The following is a 23,028-nucleotide window of genomic DNA, read 5'->3' on the forward strand; positions in this document are numbered from 1 at the left end:
GTGCAAGGTTTTACACCTAGGAAAAAAACCAAGTTCACAGTTATAAGATGGGGGATACTTGGCTCAGTATTTCTACCTGCAAGGAGGATCTTGGGATTGTTGTTGATCACAAGCTGAATATGAACGAACAGCGTGATATGGCTGCAAAAAAGGCAAGCGCTATTTTAGGCTGCATTAACAGAAATATAATTTCCTAATTGCATAACGTACTAATTCCCCTTTATTTGGCACTGATTAGGCCTCATCTTGAGTACTGCATCTGGACACCACACTTTAAGAAGGATGCAGACAAACTGGAACTGGTTCAGAGGAGGGCAGCAAAGATGATCAGGAGACCGGAAACAAAACCCTATGAGGAAAGACGGAAAGAACTGGACATGTGTAGCCTGGAGAAGAGAAGACTGAGGGGAGATATGATAGCACTCTTCAAGTACTTGAAAGGTTGCTACACAGAGGAGAGGCAGGATCTCTTTTCAATTATCCCAGAGTGCAGGACACAATAATGGGTTCAAGTCTGAGGAAGCCAGATTTCAACTAAACATCAGGAAAAACTTCCTGTTAGTTTTGTAAATATATTAATCCTTTAACTTTGTATAGCATACTCACCTTAAGTAGTTTTATAGTGAAAACCCTATTTTTCAATTTTGTTCTGTATTTGCAATGGCCTATGGCTGAAGCAGTACAGTTGACTGACTGTCACCTGTTAGAGCAGTACAGCAATGGAACCAATTATGTAGGAAGGTGGTGGGTTCTCCTGTTGAGTATGCTTTAATTGGCATTCTGGGATCGATCATGGGGTTGGACTCAGTGGCCTTATAGGCCCCTTCCAATTCAATGATTTTATGGTAATTTAAGAGGTGGGTGGAGCTGCCATGAGATCACAAGCAAAAGCTCTTAACAAGCAGCACCCTACAGCTCTAAAGCCTCTATGGACTGCATATGGAGTCACTCCATTCCCCCTCTCCAACCGATAGCAGGGGGCTTTGATCCTGCTGGGCAGCTTGTCAAGAGCCTTTCCTATAGGAAGCAACATCCTACAGGAAAGGGCTAGCAGTGGCTACTAGTCATGATGGCTAGACTAGATGGACCACTGGATGCTAGACTAGATGGGCCACTGGCCTGATCCAACAGGCTCTTTTCATATTCTTGTAAATCCTCCATGGGCTGCGGAGGGGTCTGTGCACAGTTCTATTGAAAGCAGTTTTGCAAAAGGCTTTGAGGCAGCCCTCTTGCTTCTGTTTGAGCCTCTGCAAACTGGAAGGTAAAACAGTAACTATAGGCTGCTTGAACCTGAGCAGGATTTAACCCCTGGTCACCAGCCGATGAATGGGGATAAAATTCTGCTGCCAGTGACATTGGCTGATGGGTGAGCGGATGTGGTTTGGGAAAAATAGCTTTGTGGACCAAATTGGATCCCCTGGCAGGCCAAGATTAGTCCATGGGCTGGAGGTTACCTACCCCTGCCATAGGACATTCTTCAGAATCCTCTGCAGCACCCTGGGTCTTGTGACTGACAAATAGTAGATCTTCAGCAGTAAAACAAGTTTCTTGATGGCAAAATGTTTGAAAAATATTTGACTAAAGTTTAAAACATAAACTTTTCAAAACTTTTCATAGTTTATCTTATTCCTGGGTCCTCCCCACCCCTTGGAAAATGTAATTACTGAAACGGTTAATAAATAACAACTCATAACAATATGTTGTCATCCTTTCAATAGTGTTAAATTTTCAACACATTTTCATTCAGTCACAGCTTCTTATATTATATTAAAAGAACTCATCACAATTACATTAATCTGTCAGCTGTATATGTAAGCCTTCTGAAATTAATCTTCTATTGCACAATAGACTCTTGAACCTATTTCCCCATACAGTAGGGCCCTGCTTATACAGCGGGTTCCGTTCCGGACCCCTGCTGTAAAGCGGAAAACGCCATAAAGTGGAACCCCATTGACTTTAATGGGCCGTCTCTCGCGAAAACGGTGCAAAACGTCGCAAAACGTCGCAAAAGGGGAAAAAACCCTTTAAAATGGAAAATGAAAGCTGCCGCATCAGCGGAACGCCTTAAAGCAGAACGCCGTAAAGCGGGGCCCTACTGTATATTTTATTTTGTTTTCATATCAAATGCTTAGAATGTGCTTTTTTGTTTTCCCCAAACCATAGTGTCATCCTGGCTTGGTTATAATAGGGACAACACTGACTTTGTTCATTCTTTTCTTTTCAGACAGCAAACCTTAGGTAGATGCTGTGCCTCAAACAAGTTCATGTGTTGTATAATAATAATAATAATAAAATTTTATTTATGAGTCGCCTATCTGGCCGAATGACCTAGGAAGGAAATAGCACAGCATTTACAGGTGAAATTCAGTACAGCATAATTGTAGTTCTTATTCACTGCCTCTGATGTGCAAGAGTTTCCAGTTATCTGAGGGAGATGGGCCATCATAAGAGCCAGTGTGGTGTAGTGGTTAAAGTAGGTTCTGGGAGACCATAATTCAAATCCCAACTCAGTAATGAAGCTCCTTGGGTGACCTTGGGGCAGTCACTAGCTTGAGCCTAACCTGTTTCATAGGATTATTGTGAGGATAAAATGTGAAGGCAGAAAACCAGGTGTGTCACTTTTAACTCCATGGAGCTATTTCTGGGAGCAGCATATCCTCTCCATGTGCTTTGCCAGCTGAAAGAGATGTTATAATCACAGATATGTTAACTGGGGACCAAGGAGGCATGCATTTGACTTCCAAGGATAATCTTGGCATGTGATCATAAGATAGATCCCCAAAGATCTTATAATACACAGGCCAGTTATAGCAAATATCTGTAGATTAATTAGTGTTCTAACTATATGAAATAAGATGCCTAGAAACAAGATCCAAACATTGATTCCCCCCCCTTGCCACTAAAGCTTGTTCCAATTTCCATTTTTCTTCTGCATGCAGCAGTTTTTTCCAAAACTGCCTTATATGATAAACTTAGCTATTGGAAGAAATTAAAGGAATTACCAGAGCTTTTACAGGATAGTTGAAATTGTTTCAGTAATTCTTTTTTGGTACATCTTGGTAAAGCCATCCTCCAATAAACCCGTTTCAGACAAAATGCTCATTTTGGACTGTCATAGGTCAAAGGCACTGAACTATATCTTGGTAAGATTGCAAAATACCAGAGTTCACTGCCAAGATTTCTTGACAAAGTGCCCCAAAAGTATTACTATCAAGTAACCCAGTTGTAGAAGTGCATAGGTGGGTTGACCATGGAATTCATCTTTCACCAATTTGAATCCCTTCTAGCATAGTTTGTAGAGTAAGGGATGAGTCTCCAAAGTATTAATTAGCAGAAGCAATGGGTAATTATCACTTTTAACACTGTTACTGACCTCAAAGCTATGGATATAAAATAAAAAAGAGGAGAAAACTACAATATAATCAGTGGTACCAGCACTTCAGTTAGAAAAAGAGGTATGGGCTTCCAAACATATTTATTACTGTGAAAGCAATACAGTTGATAAAATAATAAAATTCAAGAAATTTCAGGCCAGACATATTTATTACTTTATCCTACAATCTCCTATCCAAGGAAAACTTTTATGTTTATTATCAGGGTTTTTAAAAAATATTTTCTGCTTGCTCAGGTAGGCTAGTGTCAGTTCATGAGTTAAAGTCACCGCACAGTACAAACTGAATTTTAGGAAAATGAAATTCAAGATGTGTCAAAGTTGTAGGGTGTGAATAATTAGAGATGGACTACAGACAATAATAAACCAAATAATGGGCAATATGCTGCCTTTTAATGATTCCTCGAATTCGGAAGCCTGAAATAATAGTACAGCTGGCCTTGTGCCTAAGTCTGATTAAACACAGATACATGCCAATTGTTTGTTTGTGTATTACATTTTATCCCATTCTTCTTCAGAGGGTTACATGGGTTCTCCCCATATTTTTTATTCACAACAAATGTAATTTAGGCTGAGAGGCTCTGTCAATGAGCTAAATGACTGTAAACATGTGTTGTACCAGTCCTAGTCAGACACTGTAACCACTGTATCACACTGACTTTCAATAGAGAGGAGTGAAGAATCCCACACTAAAGGATATTGATACCTTACATATTTTGCTATATGATTCTTGAAGTAAAAAGTCTCTAGGTTTAGACTTGAGTGGTAAATCATAAGGGTTTTGTTTGTATAATTAATTGGGGTTTGGAAAATTAACACATCATGGGATGTATTTCTATGGAATTGTAGATATTTAAACTACACTTAGATCTCCTTAAAATTTGGGCATGTAAAATATCTGCCATAGGTTTGAGTTGGCATTGTGTGACACATAATTTCTTCCAGCAAATTGCTATGCTAACAGTCATTTCAAACATTTGTAGTTCAGCAAAAAAAAGTTTATTTTTCAGTCCAGTATAGAATTCTCCTATGAAAATAATTTTACAACTATATAAGTCAAATTATTTCCTCTGAGAGCATTGCAATAAGATACTACAGGGCAGAAACTTTAGATAGCAATAGTAAATTATAAACTGTAGTAAATTTGAAAATAGTGAGGTTCAGGCACTTCTGGAACTGCCACTGAAAAATATTATAGCATTTTATGTACATCACTTTTTAAAACAATGGATTTGCCCCACAAACATTTTAAGTTATAGTGGGTTGATTTACATGTCTCATTGAACCATGGTCTACCAAGATATGCATAATCTGGAACAAGCCTGAGCAAGCTTCAGGCTCATGTAGTGCTCCCACATGTCTGGGAAGAGGATTTTGCAAACTTTTCCTTTGTTTTCCTTAAGCTTGTCTTTCCTTTATGTCCAAACGTGGGATCATGGTTTACTCTAATTATGGCTAGTTTAAACAAGCTGGCTTCATAACGTATGGTTTGAAGTAAGTTTGTTTAGAAATTGTAATAGTTAATGATAAACCACATCCATGGTTTGAACATAACAACAAGCTGTGTTTAAGAAAAAAGGAAAGGAAGCATGTGAGCCTGAGACTGATGCAGCCTGAAGCTGTGGACAAGGTGCTTGCGACGATGCAGCCAGCAACATGTCCTCTCAACCCTGCTCTTCTTGGTATATGAAAGCTTGCCAAAGGGGTATGACAAAATGGATCCAGGGTGTGGTCAGCATGTCTTTGCTGGAGGGAGTGGTCCCAGCTGCCTGAAAGAGGTGGTGACCTGAGCATTCCTGCAAAACCCACTCTAGACCCATTGGTTTGTGACAACCACCACCCAGTTGCAAATGCTCCCTTTTTAGGGAAGGTGATATAGAGGGTTGTGGTGAAGCAATTGCAAGTACTCTTGGATGAAACATTATCTTGACCCATTCTGATCTGAGTTCAGGTCTGGTTACAGGACTGAATTAGCCTTGGTCGCCCTGATGGATGACCTTTATTGGGAGAAGGACAGAGGGAGTGCATTCCTGTTACTTTTACATGATCTCTTAGCAGCTTTTGATATCATTGAGCATGGTATCTTTCTGAGCTGACTTGTTTTATGGTGGTTCCAATCCTATCTCCAAGGTCGTTTTCAGAGAATAGCATTGGGTGATTGTCTTTCGACCCCTGGCAGTCATGCTGTGGGGTGCCGCAGGGTAACATCTTGTCCCCAGTGGTGTTTTACATCTATATGAAGCCCTGTTTCTCGGTAACATCTGAATTGGGGGAACACATGCAAACCTGCCTGGACTGAATGGGCTGGATGAGGGCCAGTAAACTGACTCTGAATCCTAGCAAGACGGGGGTGCCTCTGAGTCCAGATAACTAGCCAATAGCCTGCTTTGGATGGGGTCGTACTCCCTCTGAAAGAGCATGTTTGTAGTCTGGGGGTGCTCCTGAATCCATCTTTGTTCTAGAGGCCCAGGTGACCTCAGTGGCTAGGAGTGCCTTTTATCTGCTTCAGGAATAAGACAGCTGCGACCATTTCTGGACCGGGATAACCTGACCACTGTTGTCCATATATTGGTAACCTCCAGGCTGGATAACTATATTGCCTTCTATATGGGGCTGCCCTTGAGGTTGGTCCGGAAGCTGCAGCTCGTGCAAAATACAGCAGGGCAACTGGTTACTGGGGCAGGATATTGCCACCATGTTACCCTGCTGCTGAAAGAATTGCACTGGCTGCCAATTAGGTACCAGGCTAAGTTCAAGGTGCTGGTTTTGGTGTATAAAGCCCTATACAGCTTGGGACCAGGATACCTGAATGATCGTCTAACCTCTTATATCCTGCAGATACCATCTCATCTCGAGGTCTGTTCTGCACAACATAGGAAGTAGACCTTTAGTGTTGTGGCACCTATCCTTTGGAATTCCCTCCCCTTAAATATTAGACGGGTGCCATCTCTGTTGTCTTTTCGGTGCCTATTAAATACCTTTCTGTTTCAACAAGCCTTTTAAGCAGAGACCGTATCCCAGTCTGCATCTGTGTTGGAATTGTTTTTAGTTTTAAATATTTGTTTTTAAATATGTTTATAATATGTTTTTAGTCTTTCTGTTTGCCATCCTGGGCTCCTTCTGGGAGGAAGGGCAGGATATAAATTTAATAAATAATATTAATTAAGAAGGTACCTCTTCTTCCTGGTCTTCATAGAGTCTCACAAATGAATTCTGCATAGAGCATCTCTCTGGAATCTTCTAGAGAAGGGCAAGAGGGCCTCTGGCCCTCAAATTTTGGATTCCAAATCCCATCAGCCCTAGCCAGCCTGACCAATGATTAGGGGTGGTGGGAGTAGCAGTCCAGTAATAGTTAGGTGAGCCCCTTGTGTCATTGTCTGGTGCCATGATCTGCCCCTCTTTTCAACCCATGCTCAGATCGCAGACATTGTTCCTCTCACCACTCTTTGGAACATGCTTTAAGAGAGAGAAATCTGACCATAGAGCAGCGACACAAGCACCAGCTGCTTAACTGAAATTTATAAGGTTCTAGAGATGCTCTATGCAAATGTAGAACCAAGTTGTGTGACCACAGATAGCTTCTTGAACACCAGTTGCTAGTAGACAACTTTTGTCTTTTCATTTTAGCATAGGTATTAAGGTCTACATTTAAAATTGGTTGTATTCACTATGTGCTAGAATTCCACCAAACTGAGATTTGATACCACATTTTCCATTAATTTGCTTATTCTGTAACGTGGATTGGATTTTTATGTAGCTATTGTCTGTGACTGTTTTCAAAAATTGTTTTTAAAAAATCCACTTTTAAAATATCAATGTTAAGAACGATAATTTTATTGGTATTTCCTTTCAAACTATCAACATGAATATCAATATTTTTTGTCAGGGGGGAAAAAGTGGATTAGTAAAAGCAGCAGCTAGCAGACAAAGAATGAACTCCAATCCATACTGGCCTGTTAGACTGAGAGAATGCTTTTGAATAGATCCAATCCCTAGTTCATTTCCAGGCTATCAAGAAATAAGGATGCCTCCATGAACTATGGGATAAGGGTGCATATAAAATAAAAATCTGACCCTTGTGATTTAAAATGCCTCTGGCCAGCATGCTGTACATAGTGGATGAGTAATGCAGATATCACAGCGTCAACACTCTATATATTGTGGATTTTCTTGTGGATAAATCTTCATTTTGCATACTGCCAAAAAGCCAACAAGCTTTGTTGTATTGGTTATCAATTGTGTCAACATGCAGTCGCTTGGCTGTATTGCTGCAGATCCTCCAGTGTAGGTGGTCCACGGGCATTCCGCCGCCATCTGTCCCTGATAGCTTGCTGTATTTCTGGTACTGAATTAGGCTATATCCAGGTTGTACTCTAGTCTTGTATTCTGCAATTTTTGCAATCATATGAAAAACATTCTAGTAACCGCTTAAGTAATGGAAAACACAGCCATGTCAAAAATAGAACATGTTTTTTGTTATGAGGGGAAAACATGTTTTTGAAGGGCTTACTCAGGGGTTTTTTGAACTTTCAAATCTGATTTTTGTGCACTTCAGTTGACAAACTGCCTTATGTGCAGCTATGGAAATGCTGTTTCACTTTTGCCCAGTTCCTGTGGGGAGCAGGAGAATGTAAAACACTTGGTATGATGTGGACCAATGCACTTATCAGGGAGGACTGACAGCTGGAGCTTAGGAAAAAATGGATATAAATTTAAAATTCTATGCCCACCTGCATGGATGCCTAAATTGAGGTTTATAATAGGGCATATCAAGAACAAACAGCTCAGGTGATGAATTGCATACTGAAAATGTGGGTTTTCATGGTAGGTATGGATGGGCCTAGTGACTAGAAACATAAATTCTTGGTAGCATGTTCTATGTCACAAATAAAAAAGTCTGACATTTTTCTATGTGTGGTGGACTGGATAAAGAGGTGAGTAGATATTATCATAAATGTATGATTATTTCTTACAGGAGAAGCATAAACTTGAATTGGAAGACTTGAGAAGAGCTGGTCATGAGGCTTTGGTTATTATTGTGGAAGAATTTAAGGTGAACTTTTTACAACAATGCTACTTTCAAATGAGTAAATCTGTTTTGATTGTTGTGTTTCTCTGTATTTTATATAGGAAGCAGAGCAACTTATTTTTGAGTCTGTGACTCTGATCCAGTGGTTGTTTTTTTTTTGCACCATAGCTCTGGAAAACCCTCTTGTGGAGATCCAGCTGATCATTCATTATTCTCTTTTAGACACAAGTGTATTTATTTCATTGAACTTTTAATGTGTGATTTTGCTGCTGTTTCTTAGATTACATTGTTTTTTTAATTTAAATTGGGTAGGATCCAGATTAAATAAGTTACACTTAGTTCCCACTGAAATCAGTAGGACAACTTAAGCTGTGACCCATTGAAGTTGGATCCCATTGAATCAACTGATTTGCATTTATCCCAGTGTCCGCATTCATCCCGGTGTTTTTAAAATGTTGTTTGCGTGATTATTATATTGTATTTTCTTTGCTGAACATTATGAGTACTCTATGACCAGAAAAGTGGGACATGACAATATTAAATAATACAACTACTTAATAGTTAAGTACTCCTGCTTTGAATTTTTGTCCCACCATGTTTTTGTCAGGAAACCAGTAGTTTTACATTTGAGGTCCTTAAGAACTGAGTAGATAACACCTGTACCTGGTGCTTTGTTAATATTTAATTTCAGTAAGTCTCAGCACTTTATCTCTTGCAGCCACTGTTTGACACCTTTAACAGGTGCTATTCAGGCACAGATATCTGTCCTACATGTATTAATAACAGGTACAGAGCTTTTAATCCAGTTTTTCTGCAATCACCCTATCCTTTTAGCACATCTTCCATTCCATATTATCATTTAATGGGCTTAATTGCCTCCTTGGCCAGTTTCCTGCTTCTGATAAAGAAATGTTTGTTGTTGGTCTTAGTGTTTGTTTTTTACTTTCCTTGTTGTCAGGATATGTTAATTTTGTCAGGATTTGTTTTCCTTTTCATTCTTCTAATTTGGGCAAGATTTCAGTTCTCTGAAGAAAATCGTCTTGCTTTTTATAGCTTCCTTGATTCTGCTTGTTAACCACACTAGCATCCTCTTGGACTTGATGGTGCCTTTCGTAATCTGTGGTATACATTCTCGTTGGGCTTCTATTATTGTGGTTTTAAATAAACTCCAACAATTTTGGAAAGACTTGGATCTTCAGCTCTCCCATTCAACGTCAATTTAAACGGCCCTCTCATTCCTCCTGGTAGAAGTCTGCTACAGATGCCAGCCTTGCCCTCCCCTCATGCTTGCTTGTGAATGCGTTATCCAGTGGCAGATCAGGAGGCAAGCAGTTGTTCAGCTCTGAGCCCATTACACTGTTGCTAGTGCTTAACCCTAACCCTGCGAGCAAAGGGGAGGTGTGCTCTCCCTTGTTCCCACTCATAAGCAAGTGGATGACTCTGCTGCTGAGGGAGGGGGGCAAGGGACAGTGGGCGCTGGAGAGGCCAAGGCAAAGTGCCAGTCCCAGTGGCCCCTGCTAGTGTGTATGGCCCGCAACAAATGCTCCTGTATGCTGGGTTGCTGACTCTGGGCTTGCCAGGGATAATGGTATCCCTCTGTCTGTTCTCTAGGTTTTCGTTATGCCACCCTTCCTCCCATATCTTTTTTCTTATTTAGGAGTAAGTACTCCAACTCCCCTATCTTATATTGTGACTCCCCACCCACCCATTTGGATTCTCTGACAAGCTATCATGTCCTGTTGTAGACTTACTGCAAAGTTATATGTCATCTCATTGAAAGATACAGAAAATGTCCACCAGCATACCCTAGGGATGACTTGTCCTGAATCAGCTCCTGTTACTTTTCCTCCAGAGGTCACTTTAAAAGTTGCTTTATGATCTTTTTAATATTAACTGCCAACAGTTCAAGACCATTTGGGTTCAAGTGGAGCATGTCCCTTTTGCACAAGTGAAGCTTTTCCCAAAGTGTTTCCTGGTGTCTAATAAATGTAAACCCCTCCTCTGGATTCCGCTGTCTCATCCACACATTGAAGCCTCTCTGCTCTGATTGTCTAGGCGGCCCTGCATATGGAACAGGTAGCATTTCTGAGAATTCTATTTGGGAGGTCCTGGATTTTAACATCTGATCCAGCACCCTAAATTTTGCTTCCAGCAATACATTACTGCATTTATTGGTGTCCGCATACACCAGAGCCATTGATTCTCCTCCCACATCATCTGTAGATGATGTGTGATATCTTCAACCTTGGCACAAGGCAGGTAATGCATGATCAACATTTCTGCCACAAACCATAAGATATTCCCAATAGCTGAATTGCCCACTACCAAGAGTCTACTGCCCCTCATCCTCTGAGCTGTATCCTCAGTGTGAGTATCACCCAGATGAGTATCTTTTGCATTGGGCTATTACGCTGCACAGACCATAAGCTGCTGCTAAATATCTTTCATTTCCTTATTTATTTCAACAAATAAACAGCATACAACAATTTGAAGAAAAATCATAACACTTAAAACATGAGAGAGCAAATTAAGTGAACTGTGTGGTGTGTTGGGCAACTTTTCTCTTGCATGTTAACCTAATTTGGTTTAATTTCTGTCTTTTACCTGTTGTTTGTTTAACTTTTATCCTTGATAGTTAACATTAAAGAAAAGTAAATACAGCTCTTGGAATATTATGCTTGGATCACGGTACATTTAAGAGTATTTACTGTAGACAATACAAAGATTTTGCTTGTGTAGAAACAGGTTTTTGTACTGAAATTGTGGAGCTCCTGCTCTGTGATCCCTGTGAGCATTGAGTCGTGGGTCACGACCGGATGGTGGCGTGGATCACGGAATGGGAGCTCTCCTCTCCCAGGCAACATCACCCTCAAATGTGCACACTGCCCAGTCAACACACCCTCTCCACCATCTTGGGTCATGGCAGGTATGCGCGATGATGCGGCAATGGAAGAGGTGGTGCAACCGGGTATATTTAAGTGTGCATGCATGCACACACAGAGGAGAGGTGGGGGTCCACAGTGGGCTAATGCCCTGCCCAAGGGCCCATGGTGGGCTGGTGCCAGCCTTGTGTATATTGACTGGGAAATGTGCACATTTTCCTCTTCTTCGGTAGATTATGTGCACATCTTCCATAAGGCCTGGGGAATGTGCATATTGGCTGGTTGTTATGCACATTTACCACTCAGCATACATTCCCCTTAATATATATATCTGGTGTAAATTATATTCTATTGAAAAGAGGCTCAAAGCTTGGTAATTTTTCTTATTGTTCTCAGCTATTGTTAATAATCTGGAAGGCAGCTGTTGGATGGATATTTTTCCTTACAGAACAAATTTGACTTTGAGAAAGCTACAGTTGGAAAGCGTCTTGTCACTCATATGGCGTATGGCATTTTATTTATTTTTAGTCTTCCCACTGAAACCTGAGATGAGGGAAGAAACTATGGTGGTAGGTCTGAGACATGGGGTATGACCATGCCATATTGAGGTAATGTAGAACAGCTCCATGAGTTTTTCTATTAAAAAGAACTTTGGATTATTATTTTTTTACTCTCTTCCTCCACCCCCAGCTTTTGATAGTCCTCTGAGATTCAAAAGTGCCTCCAGTGTAAGACAGGAGGAGGCCGATGGGTCCAAAGTGCATACAGAAAACAGAGCAAGCTTTTTGCAGTCTAATTCCACATAAGGGTTTCGTTTCCATCATTAATAATTTTTGAAAAGAATTTTCCAAAGGAAATTCTAGCTTGGGTAATATTTAAAAGTTCAAAGTAACATGACTAAAAGCTTTAAGTAATAAGTCAAAGTAAGAGTGGAAAATGTTCCGAAAATTTAAGTGAACATCTTGTTTTTATTTATCGCACTTAGAATCCACTTCAGTAAAAATGTCAATTTGGCTGCACAGTTTTGTTGTTTTTTTAAAAAAATATGCATCACCCAATGTTTGCTTGTACCTCCAAATTGTCTCATTTTTTCCGTCAATAAGAGATAAGGGCTCTTTGCTCAGTCTTGCATACAAAACGTTTCAGGTTCAGTCCCTCTATCTCCAGTTAAAGAATGTCCCGTAATAGGACTGGGAAAGACACAGAACCCGCCCTTCACTACTTCCTGACTGGCAGGGGCTCTCCAGGATCACAGTGGACACCACTGGAGTAGGTGGAACTAATCTGACTCAGTGTGAGGCAGCTAATTTCATTTGTACCAGACATGTCAGAAACTTGGTAAATGTTGCTATTAAACTAATAATTCTTAGCATTTTAGGAAGCTCTGCAGGAAGTTTCAGAAGTTTTGTTCATACATTTTGGTATAGCTTTTGTAACCCTTAAAAATACAATAGACTCCTAGCAATCATTTACTTATAGGATGTTTAAACAAAAGAAAGGAATTAGGCATATTCATTATTTTTAGATAATAAAATTTTTATTTTATTTTATTTTCTTAAGAACATTGTGGTTTGTGGCGAAACTTCTAAGTTCCATTGAATTCAGTGAAGGGGACTTATGCTCAACTCTCCGATTGAAACAAAAAACTGCTTAGAACTGGATGGTGCATATCCTATATGATATGTGTGTATTCTGCTCCTCACATCTTAGTGTTTCATGTGAATATTTTATTTTCCTTTTTGAAAATATGCCAATTAGGTTAAAATAAAATATTACCAGAGTTTAGGGTTGCTCTTAGAATATTACTTTGAAAAAAATGAAGTAGATTTAAAACATTTAAATTGTTTTTGCATTTTCAAAAAAATGTGTGAGACTTCACAATACTGCTCAGTTTGAATTCCTCATTTTGTTTGTTGTGGATGCTGAAAGCTGATTTTTCTTGAATAAGTATTATTGTGATTTCAGTGTTTTGCACATAAACATTTCATTCAATTAATGGAAGTTGCTTCAATCCCCAACATATTGTAGTTTGTTTACTGTGGGCTGGGCTGGATTGACCTTTGTTGGTGACATTTTGGTTTTCGAAAACTCTCAAACATTGTGTTTTACGTTCCAAAATTAACAATGCTGAACTCTGAAAAATATGAAAAGAAATACTTCACAGCTGAGAGAAGGAAGATTTCATCATGTAGCTTTTTTTTAATAGAAGCATTTTTTGTTGGGGGGGAGGGACTATTCCTTTGTAGGTAAAAGTAAAAAGAATTGGAGCTATTGTACCAGGTCCTAGTGCTTTATCTGGACTCTGTGTTGCTCTGTCTATACACATGGAGAGTGAGCAGCAATTTTTCCTAGCTGAGGAATGTGCAGAGGAGGTGATCCAAACTGTCTTAATCTCACATTGATCTTCTGTGTGAAATTACATGAAAAGTCCTTCAGAAGTGGTACAGATGCAAGGGTATCCCAGCCACTACTGCTTTGGTTCCTTCAATGTGGATGAAACAGGGCATGACCCTTTGTACCATCAGGAGGCAAGTGGTGGTCATAGCCATTGTTTTGGGAAGTTCTTCCTTATCCCATTATCCCTATGCTCAGTGTTTTTGGGGAGGTATTGTACTTAGCAGAAGCAGCTCATCAGATATAGCGGAGCCGTTATGCTAGCTTCCCAGCAAGTGAGTTGCTATTGCTTATCAGCAGAGCTTGGAAGTAATTAGTTACAAAAGCCAAATTACTTCTAATTTATTACTTTTTTGAGGAACGAGTGGGCAGTTTCTTTACATTTTGATTGTAATAGAACGAGGAGTGATTGTATTACTTTTGAGGAGTAATTGTAATGTTTCCAGCATTACTTTGGGGCATTACTTGGGGGGGGAAGCAGGGGATGTCTTCTGGTCCTCTGATTCATGGATGAAAAGAGAGAGGGGGGAAATACTGTGTTTGCACTTGGCACACAAAGTAGCCTCCACTGCCCTCCCTGGCTACTTTGCTATATTTGCAGTGTTTTAACTTGTTGGCTTGGGTGAGTGTCCCTTAGTTGGTGGCAGGGCAAGGTCTGGGAGGTGGTTATGTGTGAGAGAGTATGCTTGCTGGCTGAGGGAGGGGGGTTGCACCTGGTTTGATGTGCAAAGATCTGAGTAGTGGCCTCTGCCTCCCTCCCCGCCTCCCTTACCAGGGGAGAGACCACCACTGCTATCTTATGGATAAAAAGAATTATTCTACCACCTCAGTGTGTGTGTTTTTATTTTTAATGTTGTTTTCGGCGACTTAGGTGTGCAGCAGTCAAGGCAGCATAAGTAACTTAACTGTAATTGTAGTGATTACTTTTGAGTAATGGTAAAGTAATCAATTCCTTTCAGAACAATTGTAATGGTAACTTATTCCTTTTTGGGGCTGTGTAACAGTAATTGTAATTTATTCCTTTTTAATAGTAATCTTCCAAGCTCTGCTTACCAGGAGGTAGAGTGGGGGGAACAAGATGGCACAGAGGTTGGTATAGTGCAAATGCACTGCTGGAGCATGCTGGGAAGATAGTGTGTCAGCTCCACCCCACCTGGTAAACCACTTCTGCTTATCAGACTTCCCACTATCCCCAGCTTTCCTACCTGGGATGTTCCCATAGTCCAGAAAGCTCTCATAGGTCCTCCATTTGAACCCTTCATAATCATCTTCCTTAGGAAGCACACGTGAAATTAGTGGTTCTGGTGACTCTCATATCTGCCAGGAATGTGGGGAACATAGGAATACTTTCAATTAGAAAAGAACTGTGTATTATCCACATCAGCCCATCTAGACATCCACCCATCATTCATACCAAAGAATTATGGCAAGCATCTACATTGATGCAATTTTGGCACTTGCAGAAGATCCCATTTATTTTCTGAGCCCTAGCTGGTAGAAATGCCAGATGGTTTTTTTTAAAAAAAAAATTGCCATTGTCCTAGCAGTTTGTTTTGTTCTGAATTGTAATTTTGTGGCACTTGTTTTTTTTGCACACGCATTTGTTATTGCATATGAAAGGTGGCATAAAAATATGTTAATTAAATACATAAGATGAATTCCATCTTCCCTTTGAATTCCATCAAGAACTAGTTTTCTTACCAAAGTATGAATCTGTGATGGGTCTCAGCACCCTCCATACAATCAGTGGGCACCTTGCACCTAAACACCTTCCTGGAAAACATTTGTTGGGTTGTTATCTAGGCCACTCCCTCCATTTTCCTGAGGAACTGTAGATTTGGTATTTTTGCCTCCACAGATGCCTCCTTCAGCAGGAGAGTCTTTCAGTTACTGTGGTTTCTTAATTTGGATTGGCTTATGGGTTGAAGGGCACTGTGTTATAGCAGTTCTGCCATATCTGTGGAGCCAAGTGTAGCACCTTGACTTCCTGGTAGTTATGTGTTGAGGTGTTGCAGGGTTCTCTGTTGTCCCCAGTGTTGCTTAATATGAAGCCTTTGGGAACTATCATTATAGGTTATTTGGAGTGAGATGTCACCACTATGCAGATGACATCTGGCTCTGTTTCTCTATAACAACTGATGTGAGTGTGATTGTGCAGGACCTAAACTGGTGCTTGGACGCAGTGTTAGGCTGGATGAGGGCAAATAGGCTGAAGCCCTACAAGACTGAGGACTTCTGGATGGGGTGAGGTTTCTGGGCCCAAGAATTAGGAATGTTGCCTATTCTGGGCAGGGTTGCATTCCTTTCAAGGAACAGATGCATAGTCTGGGGCTGTTCCTGAACCCATCATTGTTGCTGGAGGCGCTGAACACAGTGTAATATTTAATGGCTGGCATTACAAACCTATGCCTTGAAATGTAATATTTGTAGGACTGTTGATTTCATGTAAATAGTTCTGAGAAAGACAGACCATGGGAAAAGAAATAAAATAAATTTCAGATAGTTGATTGGTTTTTATTTAATATTTTTTACTAAACATAATTACATTTTCTCTTTCATTCATAATATTGACACATTCATTTTTTTTGTTTTAACTCACACAACAAATCAAACTATCAGCTTTTTCCCCCTGATCTATAAACCAGGGTAGCTACAGATTGAAGTATGAGATTTAAAACTTGGCAAAATTATATCTTTGATTAGCCAGCAAAGCTATTGAAGGCTACGCCAAGCTGGAAAGTTAAGAGCCTTTTCCAGGGCCAAGTTTAGTCAACCACCATCAGTTTGAACAGTAAATCTTCATTTTTCTCAACCTGCTTATTATGATAAAATGGAGATTAAGTGCATTGGAAGAAGGAAGCAATGGATGAGAAAACAGGATATAATCCAAACCATGATGCTGGATTATCTATTCTGAATTGCAGTCATGTTCACAAACAATCTGAAATACTTTAATACTGAGTAGTCAAATTGTACACCGCCCTGAGAGCTTTCTGCTATAGGGCGGTCTAGAAATGTAATTAAATAAATAAATAAAATAAAATGTCTTATTGTGTGTAGAGTCAGTAGGAATTAAGAGGTTTACCCGTGATTAGCTGATCTATTTTTGGATGTAGAATTGAAGTTGCCATGGAATTAGGATTACACCTCAGAAGGGTTTAACCTCACACACTTGAGTTTGAGCCACATTCCTTAAAAAAGTCATTTTCTTTGACATGCAAGAATTCTTTCCTTTCCCATGCCAGATTTTGGGCTCCTCTGATTTCCTTTTACAGCACTATATTTCCTGAGCCACAGGAGAAGCTAATGCCTTTTATGAAAAAAGTTTCTAGGAAAGGAAATTTTTTAAATAGCCAGTATACGCTGACCCTCCGTGGTGCAGAGTGGTAAGCGGTGGTAACGCAGCCGAAGCTCTGCTCACGGCTGGAGTTCGATTCCAACGGAAGGAGGAAGTTGAATCTCTGGTAAAAGGGGTTGAGGTCCACTCAGCCTCCCATCCATCCGTGGTCGGTAAAATGAGTACCCGGCATATGCTGGGGGGTAAAGAAAGGCCGGGGACGGAACTGGCAATCCCACCCCATAGGGTGGTCTGCCTAGGAAACATCGCAAGACGTCACCCTAAGAGTCGGAAACGACTCGCACTACAAGTGCGGGGACACCTTTACCTTTTTATACACTATAGTCTATAGCAAATTCCAAATGTTTTGAACCAGGATAGTTACTAGAGATGAGATAACTGTTGAATGAATTGTCAAATTTGATGTTAATAATGCAGCGGCTACAATCAGACATGAAGCCTCCACACGTAGAGCTGGCTTCCTGCTGCAGAAGTTATGGTCCATCACTGCAATGTCAGGAGGAGCCACACAACTTTGTGGGCAAGAGCTACTCGTTGTATCCAACTAAGATACTCAGAGTAGACCCACTGAAATCAGTGAGCTGATTAACTTAAATCCATTTATTTCAGTGGACCTACTCTGAGTATCTTAGTGGCATTCATCCATTGTTACTAATCTACTATATATTTTGGAAAGTTTCTTTGTTTGCTACGCATTTGGACACCTCTTGAAATAGCGTAACTATATTTTACATGATTGTTCCTGAGGTCAGGGAGCAGGTTTTCATCTATGTTTGGATACAATTGAACAGCATTTTGAATTAAGATGGTGAATTAAACCTTTTAAAACTGTACAGATTTTAACCACTGATTTAAAATGCTGGGTGCAAGGATGCTAGTAAACTTATGAAACAGAAAAATGCCTGCAGAAAAATAAACCTCTGGAAAAGTTTCCATCGCGCACCACTGCTGTTGGTCCTAAGTCATACACATGCACAGGTTGAGGCAGTTTTGCTGATGCTAAGCATCTCTTGGTCTGCTCCATCTCTGGATGAGAGAACGCTACAAAACTCTTTGTTACACCATCTTGAGTTCTGTCATGAAAGGAAGGCATGGTATTTTTGCCTTCTTGGATATTGTGGCCAGAAAGAAAAAATGACTCATAGGTCTACAGAATGCATTCTCAGCCAGCTAGCCAAGGTTGCAGGAGATTTCTTCTTGCCTAGGGATGTCAGGTGATATGAAATGAATAAGGCTTTCGTGGCTTTGAAATCCTTCATACAGTTGATGTAGATCCTGATGGCCCTCCGAATGTCCACAGAGTTAGATTAGAACCACTTTTATCTCACTTTCCTCAGTGTTTGGGGCAACAGAGGAACCAGTGGGAAGGCATAGAGGAGGCTGTGCAGCCAGCATTGCAACAAAGCCTCCACTGCCTCCACTCTTGGACTCTGGTATCTAGCAAACAAACACAGGAATTGTCAGTTATGAACTATGGTGAATAGATCTCTCTCTAGGTGACTGAACCTCCCCTGTATCTGAGAGGAATATCTTGGGATGCAGTTTCCAATCCCATGGAAGCACTGGTTTTTGGCTTAGCTAGTCAGCTGTGATGTTTTCCTCCACACTGAGATGTTCTGCAACCAATGAGGAGAGGTGATCACCTCTCCACTTGAAGAGGTTGGACTCTGCTTGCTGACTCCACAATTGAGTGCCCCCTGCTGGTTGACATGTACTTTAACCATGGTGATGTTGGTGTAGAGGAGAACGTACTTGATGGAGCCATGTTTCCTGAAATGAGTGAGGGCCAGGTGAGCTGCCCATAGCTGCAGTCAGTTGATGCTGTATCTTCACCATGCTTCTGTCCAGTGACCCTGGACAAACTCTTGAGTTGCAGTGGGCACCTATCCGGAAAGGCTTGTGTTGGTGGTTAACACAGTTCTCAAGGAATCCCTGAATGGAGTATCCTTGTGCAGATTCTCTTATTGGGTCCACCAGTTGAAGGACTGCCAAAGTGTGAAATGCACAGGGATTACTTGGTGGGATGCGGCAATATCTGCCTGGTAAGGAAGTAGGGCCTGCTGGAGGAGCTGTGTGTGTTCATGCGCCCATGATGCTATCTGAATTGTGGGCATGAACAGTCCCAGAGCCTTGGCCAACAACATGAAGTCTGCCACTCTAGCCCTCTGAAGGTGACCCACTACCTTTATGATATTCCAGATCCTGTCCTTCTGGGACCATGGTCTAAGCTTCTTGGAGGGGGGACTGTTCGCAAGAGATGGGCTGCACCTCACGAGGACTGGGAAGAATCTCTTTGGCAGAAGTATGGCAAAACTCATCAAGAGGGCTTTAAACTAAAGCCTCTGGGGGATGGAGATGATAGCTTAAATACCGATCCAAAGACAGCGGGTTGTAAACGCAACGATTTGAAGGGTACGGGAGACACTGGGAGAGAGAAAGGGATGCACGGCAAAGCTCACGGTATATTAACAAAGGAATCAAATCAGGACAAAAGAGACTTCTGGTGTCTATATACCAACGCACGGAGCTTGGGAAACAAGCAAGGGGAGCTTGAAGTCTTAGTGCATCAAGGCAAATATGACTTCATAGGGATAACAGAGACTTGGTGGGATGACTCCCATGATTGGAATATAGCCATTCAAGGATATAAACTCTACAGAAAGAATAGAAGCAACAGAAAAGGAGGGGGAGTAGCATTATACGTCAAAGACAAATACACCTCTATGGAAATCCAAGAGAGCGAACAAAGGGGTCCGGTAGAGACCATTTGGGTAAAAATAAATGGAGAAACAAATAAAACCGACATGGTAGTAGGTGTCTACTACAGACCCCCTGGCCAAGAAGAGGTGGTAGACGAGGCCTTTCTCAAACAAATCTCTGAAATCTCAAGGAGGCAAGAAGTAGTAGTGATGGGGGACTTCAACTACCCGGATATCTGCTGGGAGACAAACTCTGCGAAGCACAAAGCCTCCAACAAATTCCTGATGGGCCTTGCTGATAATTTCCTCTTTCAAAAAGTAGATGAAGGAACAAGGGGATCGGCAATCCTGGACCTGATGTTAACTAACACGGACGAATTGGTCACGGGAATTAAAGCGGTCGGTACCTTGGGGGAAAGTGACCACGTAATGCTGGAATTCAGGATTCTGGGGAAAGCCAAAGAAGAATATAGTCAAACATGGACCTTGGATTTCAGGAAAGCCGATTTTAGCAAGCTCAGGGAAATGATGGGTAGGATCCCGTGGCTAGATAGACTAAAGAAAAAAGGAGCCCAAGAAGCGTGGGAGTTCATGAAGAACGTATTACAAAAAGCACAATCGCAAACAATTTCAAAGAGGAAGAAAGACGGAAGACATCGGAAAAAGCCAATGTGGCTACACAGAAGACTGGTGGAGGAGGTAAAAGTAAAAAAGAGCATGTGTAAAGAATGGAAGGAAGGACACATCACCAAGGAAGAGTACCGACGAGCGGCTCGGGCTTGCAGGAATAGCGTAAGGAAAGCTAAAACCCAGAATGAGCTGAGGCTGGCGAGGGAAGCGAGGAACAACAAAAAGGGGTTTTTCAGATATGTTTGAAGCAAGAGAAAGACCAAGGAAACGGTGGGACTGCTGCTCAATGAGGAGGGCAAAATGTTGACAGATAACGAGGAAAAAGCAGAACTGCTCAACACCTATTTTGCCTCCGTTTTCTCCCAAAAAGGGAACAGTGTGCAACCTTGCATCGGTAGCAATCTCAGTAAGGGGTCGGGATTGCAGTTCGAGATTGATAAGGAGATAGTCAGGAAATACCTAGTTAACCTAAATGAGTTCAAATCTCCAGGGCCTGATGAACTGCATCCCTGAGTATTGAAGGAACTTGTGGATGTACTCTCGGAACCTCTTGCCATCAACTTTGAGAAATCCTGGAGAATGGGAGAGGTGCCGGAGGATTGGAGATGGGCAAACGTCGTCCCACTCTTTAAAAAGGGTAAAAAAGAAGATCCGGGGAATTACAGGCCAGTCAGTCTGACTTCAATACTGGGAAAGATATTAGAACGGATAATAAAAGAGTCCATTGGCAACTATCTAGATGACAATGCTGTGATTAGAAGGAGCCAGCATGGGTTTGTCAAGAAAAAATCCTGTCAAACTAATCTCATCTCTTTTTTTGATCGGGTCACTAGCTTAGTAGATGGTGGAAATGCTGTAGATGTCATCTATCTAGATTTCAGCAAGGCGTTTGACAAAGTCCCCCATGACCTTTTGATTAGCAAACTCGTCAAATGCGGACTACATGGAAATACTGTCAGGTGGATTCACAACTGGTTGGAAAACCGTACTCAAAGAGTGGTCATCGGTGGCTCTGCTTCGGACTGGAAGGAGGTTTCGAGTGGAGTGCCACAGGGTTCTGTCCTGGGGCCGATACTCTTCAACATCTTTATCAATGACTTAGATGATGGGGTGGAGGGAAGCCTTATGAAGTTTGCGGATGATACGAAACTGGGAGGGATAGCTAACACAATGGAAGACAGGAATAAAATCCAAAGGGACCTGGATAGACTAGAAAATTGGGTTGAAATTAATAAAATGACATTCAATAAAGACAAATGCAGGATTCTGCATTTAGGCCACAAAAACAAAATGCACAGGTACAGGATGGGAAATACCCGGCTTAGCAGTAGTGCGTGTGAGAAAGACCTTGGAATTGTAGTGGATCGCAAGTTGAACATGACCGAGCAGTGTGATGCTGCGGCAAAAAAGGCAAACGTGGTTTTGGGCTGCGTAAACAGAGCTATAGTTTCCAGATCGAGGGAAGTAATAGTCTCACTATATTCTGCATTAGTCAGGCCTCATCTGGAATACTGCGTTCAGTTCTGGGCACCTCATTTTAAGAAAGATATAGACAAGTTAGAGCAGGTTCAGAAGAGGGCGACAAGGATGATAGCCGTTATGGAGAACAAGTCTTATGAGGAAAAGTTGAAGGAACTTGGCATGTTCAGTCTGGTGAAGAGAAGGCTGAGGGGTGACATGATTGCACTCTTTAAGTACCTGAAGGGCTGTCACATAGAGGAGGGTACAGATTTGTTCACTGCTGCCCCAAAGGGTAGGACTAGGTCTAATGGTTTTAAGTTGCAGGAGCATAGATTCAGATTGGACATTAGAAGGAACTTCTTGACAGTAAGGGCAGTTCGGCAATGGAACCGACTGCCTAGGGAGGTGGTGGGATCCCCTTCGCTGGATGTCTTCAAGCAGAGGCTGGACAGCTATCTGCGGGAGATGCTCTAGCTGTGGATTTCCTGCTGTGAGCAGGGGGTTGGACTCGATGGCCTACAAGGCCCCTTCCAACTCTATGGTTCTATGAAAGGCACACTAGAGATACAGGAGACAGATGAAAAGTAAGGCAGGGATCAAAATAGGAACAAACTCAAAATCAGAACAGACTTCCATACACAAAAATACTTGGGGATAGCACCTTGCGATGTGCCTCGATTGAGATGAGAAGCAAGGCTTAGCTGGTTAGCTAAATCTCTAACAGGTTGCAAAATGGCAAATATATTTGCAGTTGTGCTACAACATATACAGAGACAAGTAAATGGAAAATGACGAGGACTAGTTTTTGTTTGTATTTTGTTTTAATCTGTTGCATAGATGCATCATCTCGCGTGATGTTTTCCACCAAATACACCTTTTATTTTTAAAAATAAAAATCTATTTTACAAGATTTGGAATTCTCTGTTTGCATGCCAAGGTTCTGTTTTCTGTAAAATCAGCCTCTTTTAACATAATTGTAATTGCAAACAGTTTAGTCCTCACACTTATTTAAACATTGTGTTATATGTTTAAGTATAGTGTTATATATTTCAAGTGGATAGAATATACTTTTTAAAATGTAAAAGGAATAATGTAAAAAGCATATGGTATTAGAATTAGGATTAGACGGTGGTACTGTGGGAAGGATGAGACAGACTGCTAAAACTATCAATCAACTGAAGGAT

The 23,028-nt window shown here is 41.1% G+C and overlaps 1 protein-coding gene across 5 annotated transcripts in view; it reads left to right on the plus strand.

The window, feature by feature from the left end:
* Nucleotides 1-23,028, plus strand: part of CCDC91 (coiled-coil domain containing 91) — a 178,154-nt gene that overhangs the window by 89,850 nt on the left and 65,276 nt on the right. For all 5 annotated transcript variants that reach the window (XR_009757622.1, XM_061582528.1, XM_061582527.1 and 2 more), the window contains one exon: nucleotides 8,367-8,444. Coding sequence is in view for 4 of the 5 variants with exons in the window: in XM_061582528.1 (XP_061438512.1) it covers nucleotides 8,367-8,444 (78 nt within the window). In the remaining variant the exon portion in view is untranslated. The remainder of the gene's footprint in view (nucleotides 1-8,366; nucleotides 8,445-23,028) is intronic.

Source organism: Rhineura floridana, chromosome 8 (genome assembly GCF_030035675.1).
Source record: "Rhineura floridana isolate rRhiFlo1 chromosome 8, rRhiFlo1.hap2, whole genome shotgun sequence".
Lineage (NCBI taxonomy): Eukaryota > Metazoa > Chordata > Lepidosauria > Squamata > Rhineuridae > Rhineura > Rhineura floridana.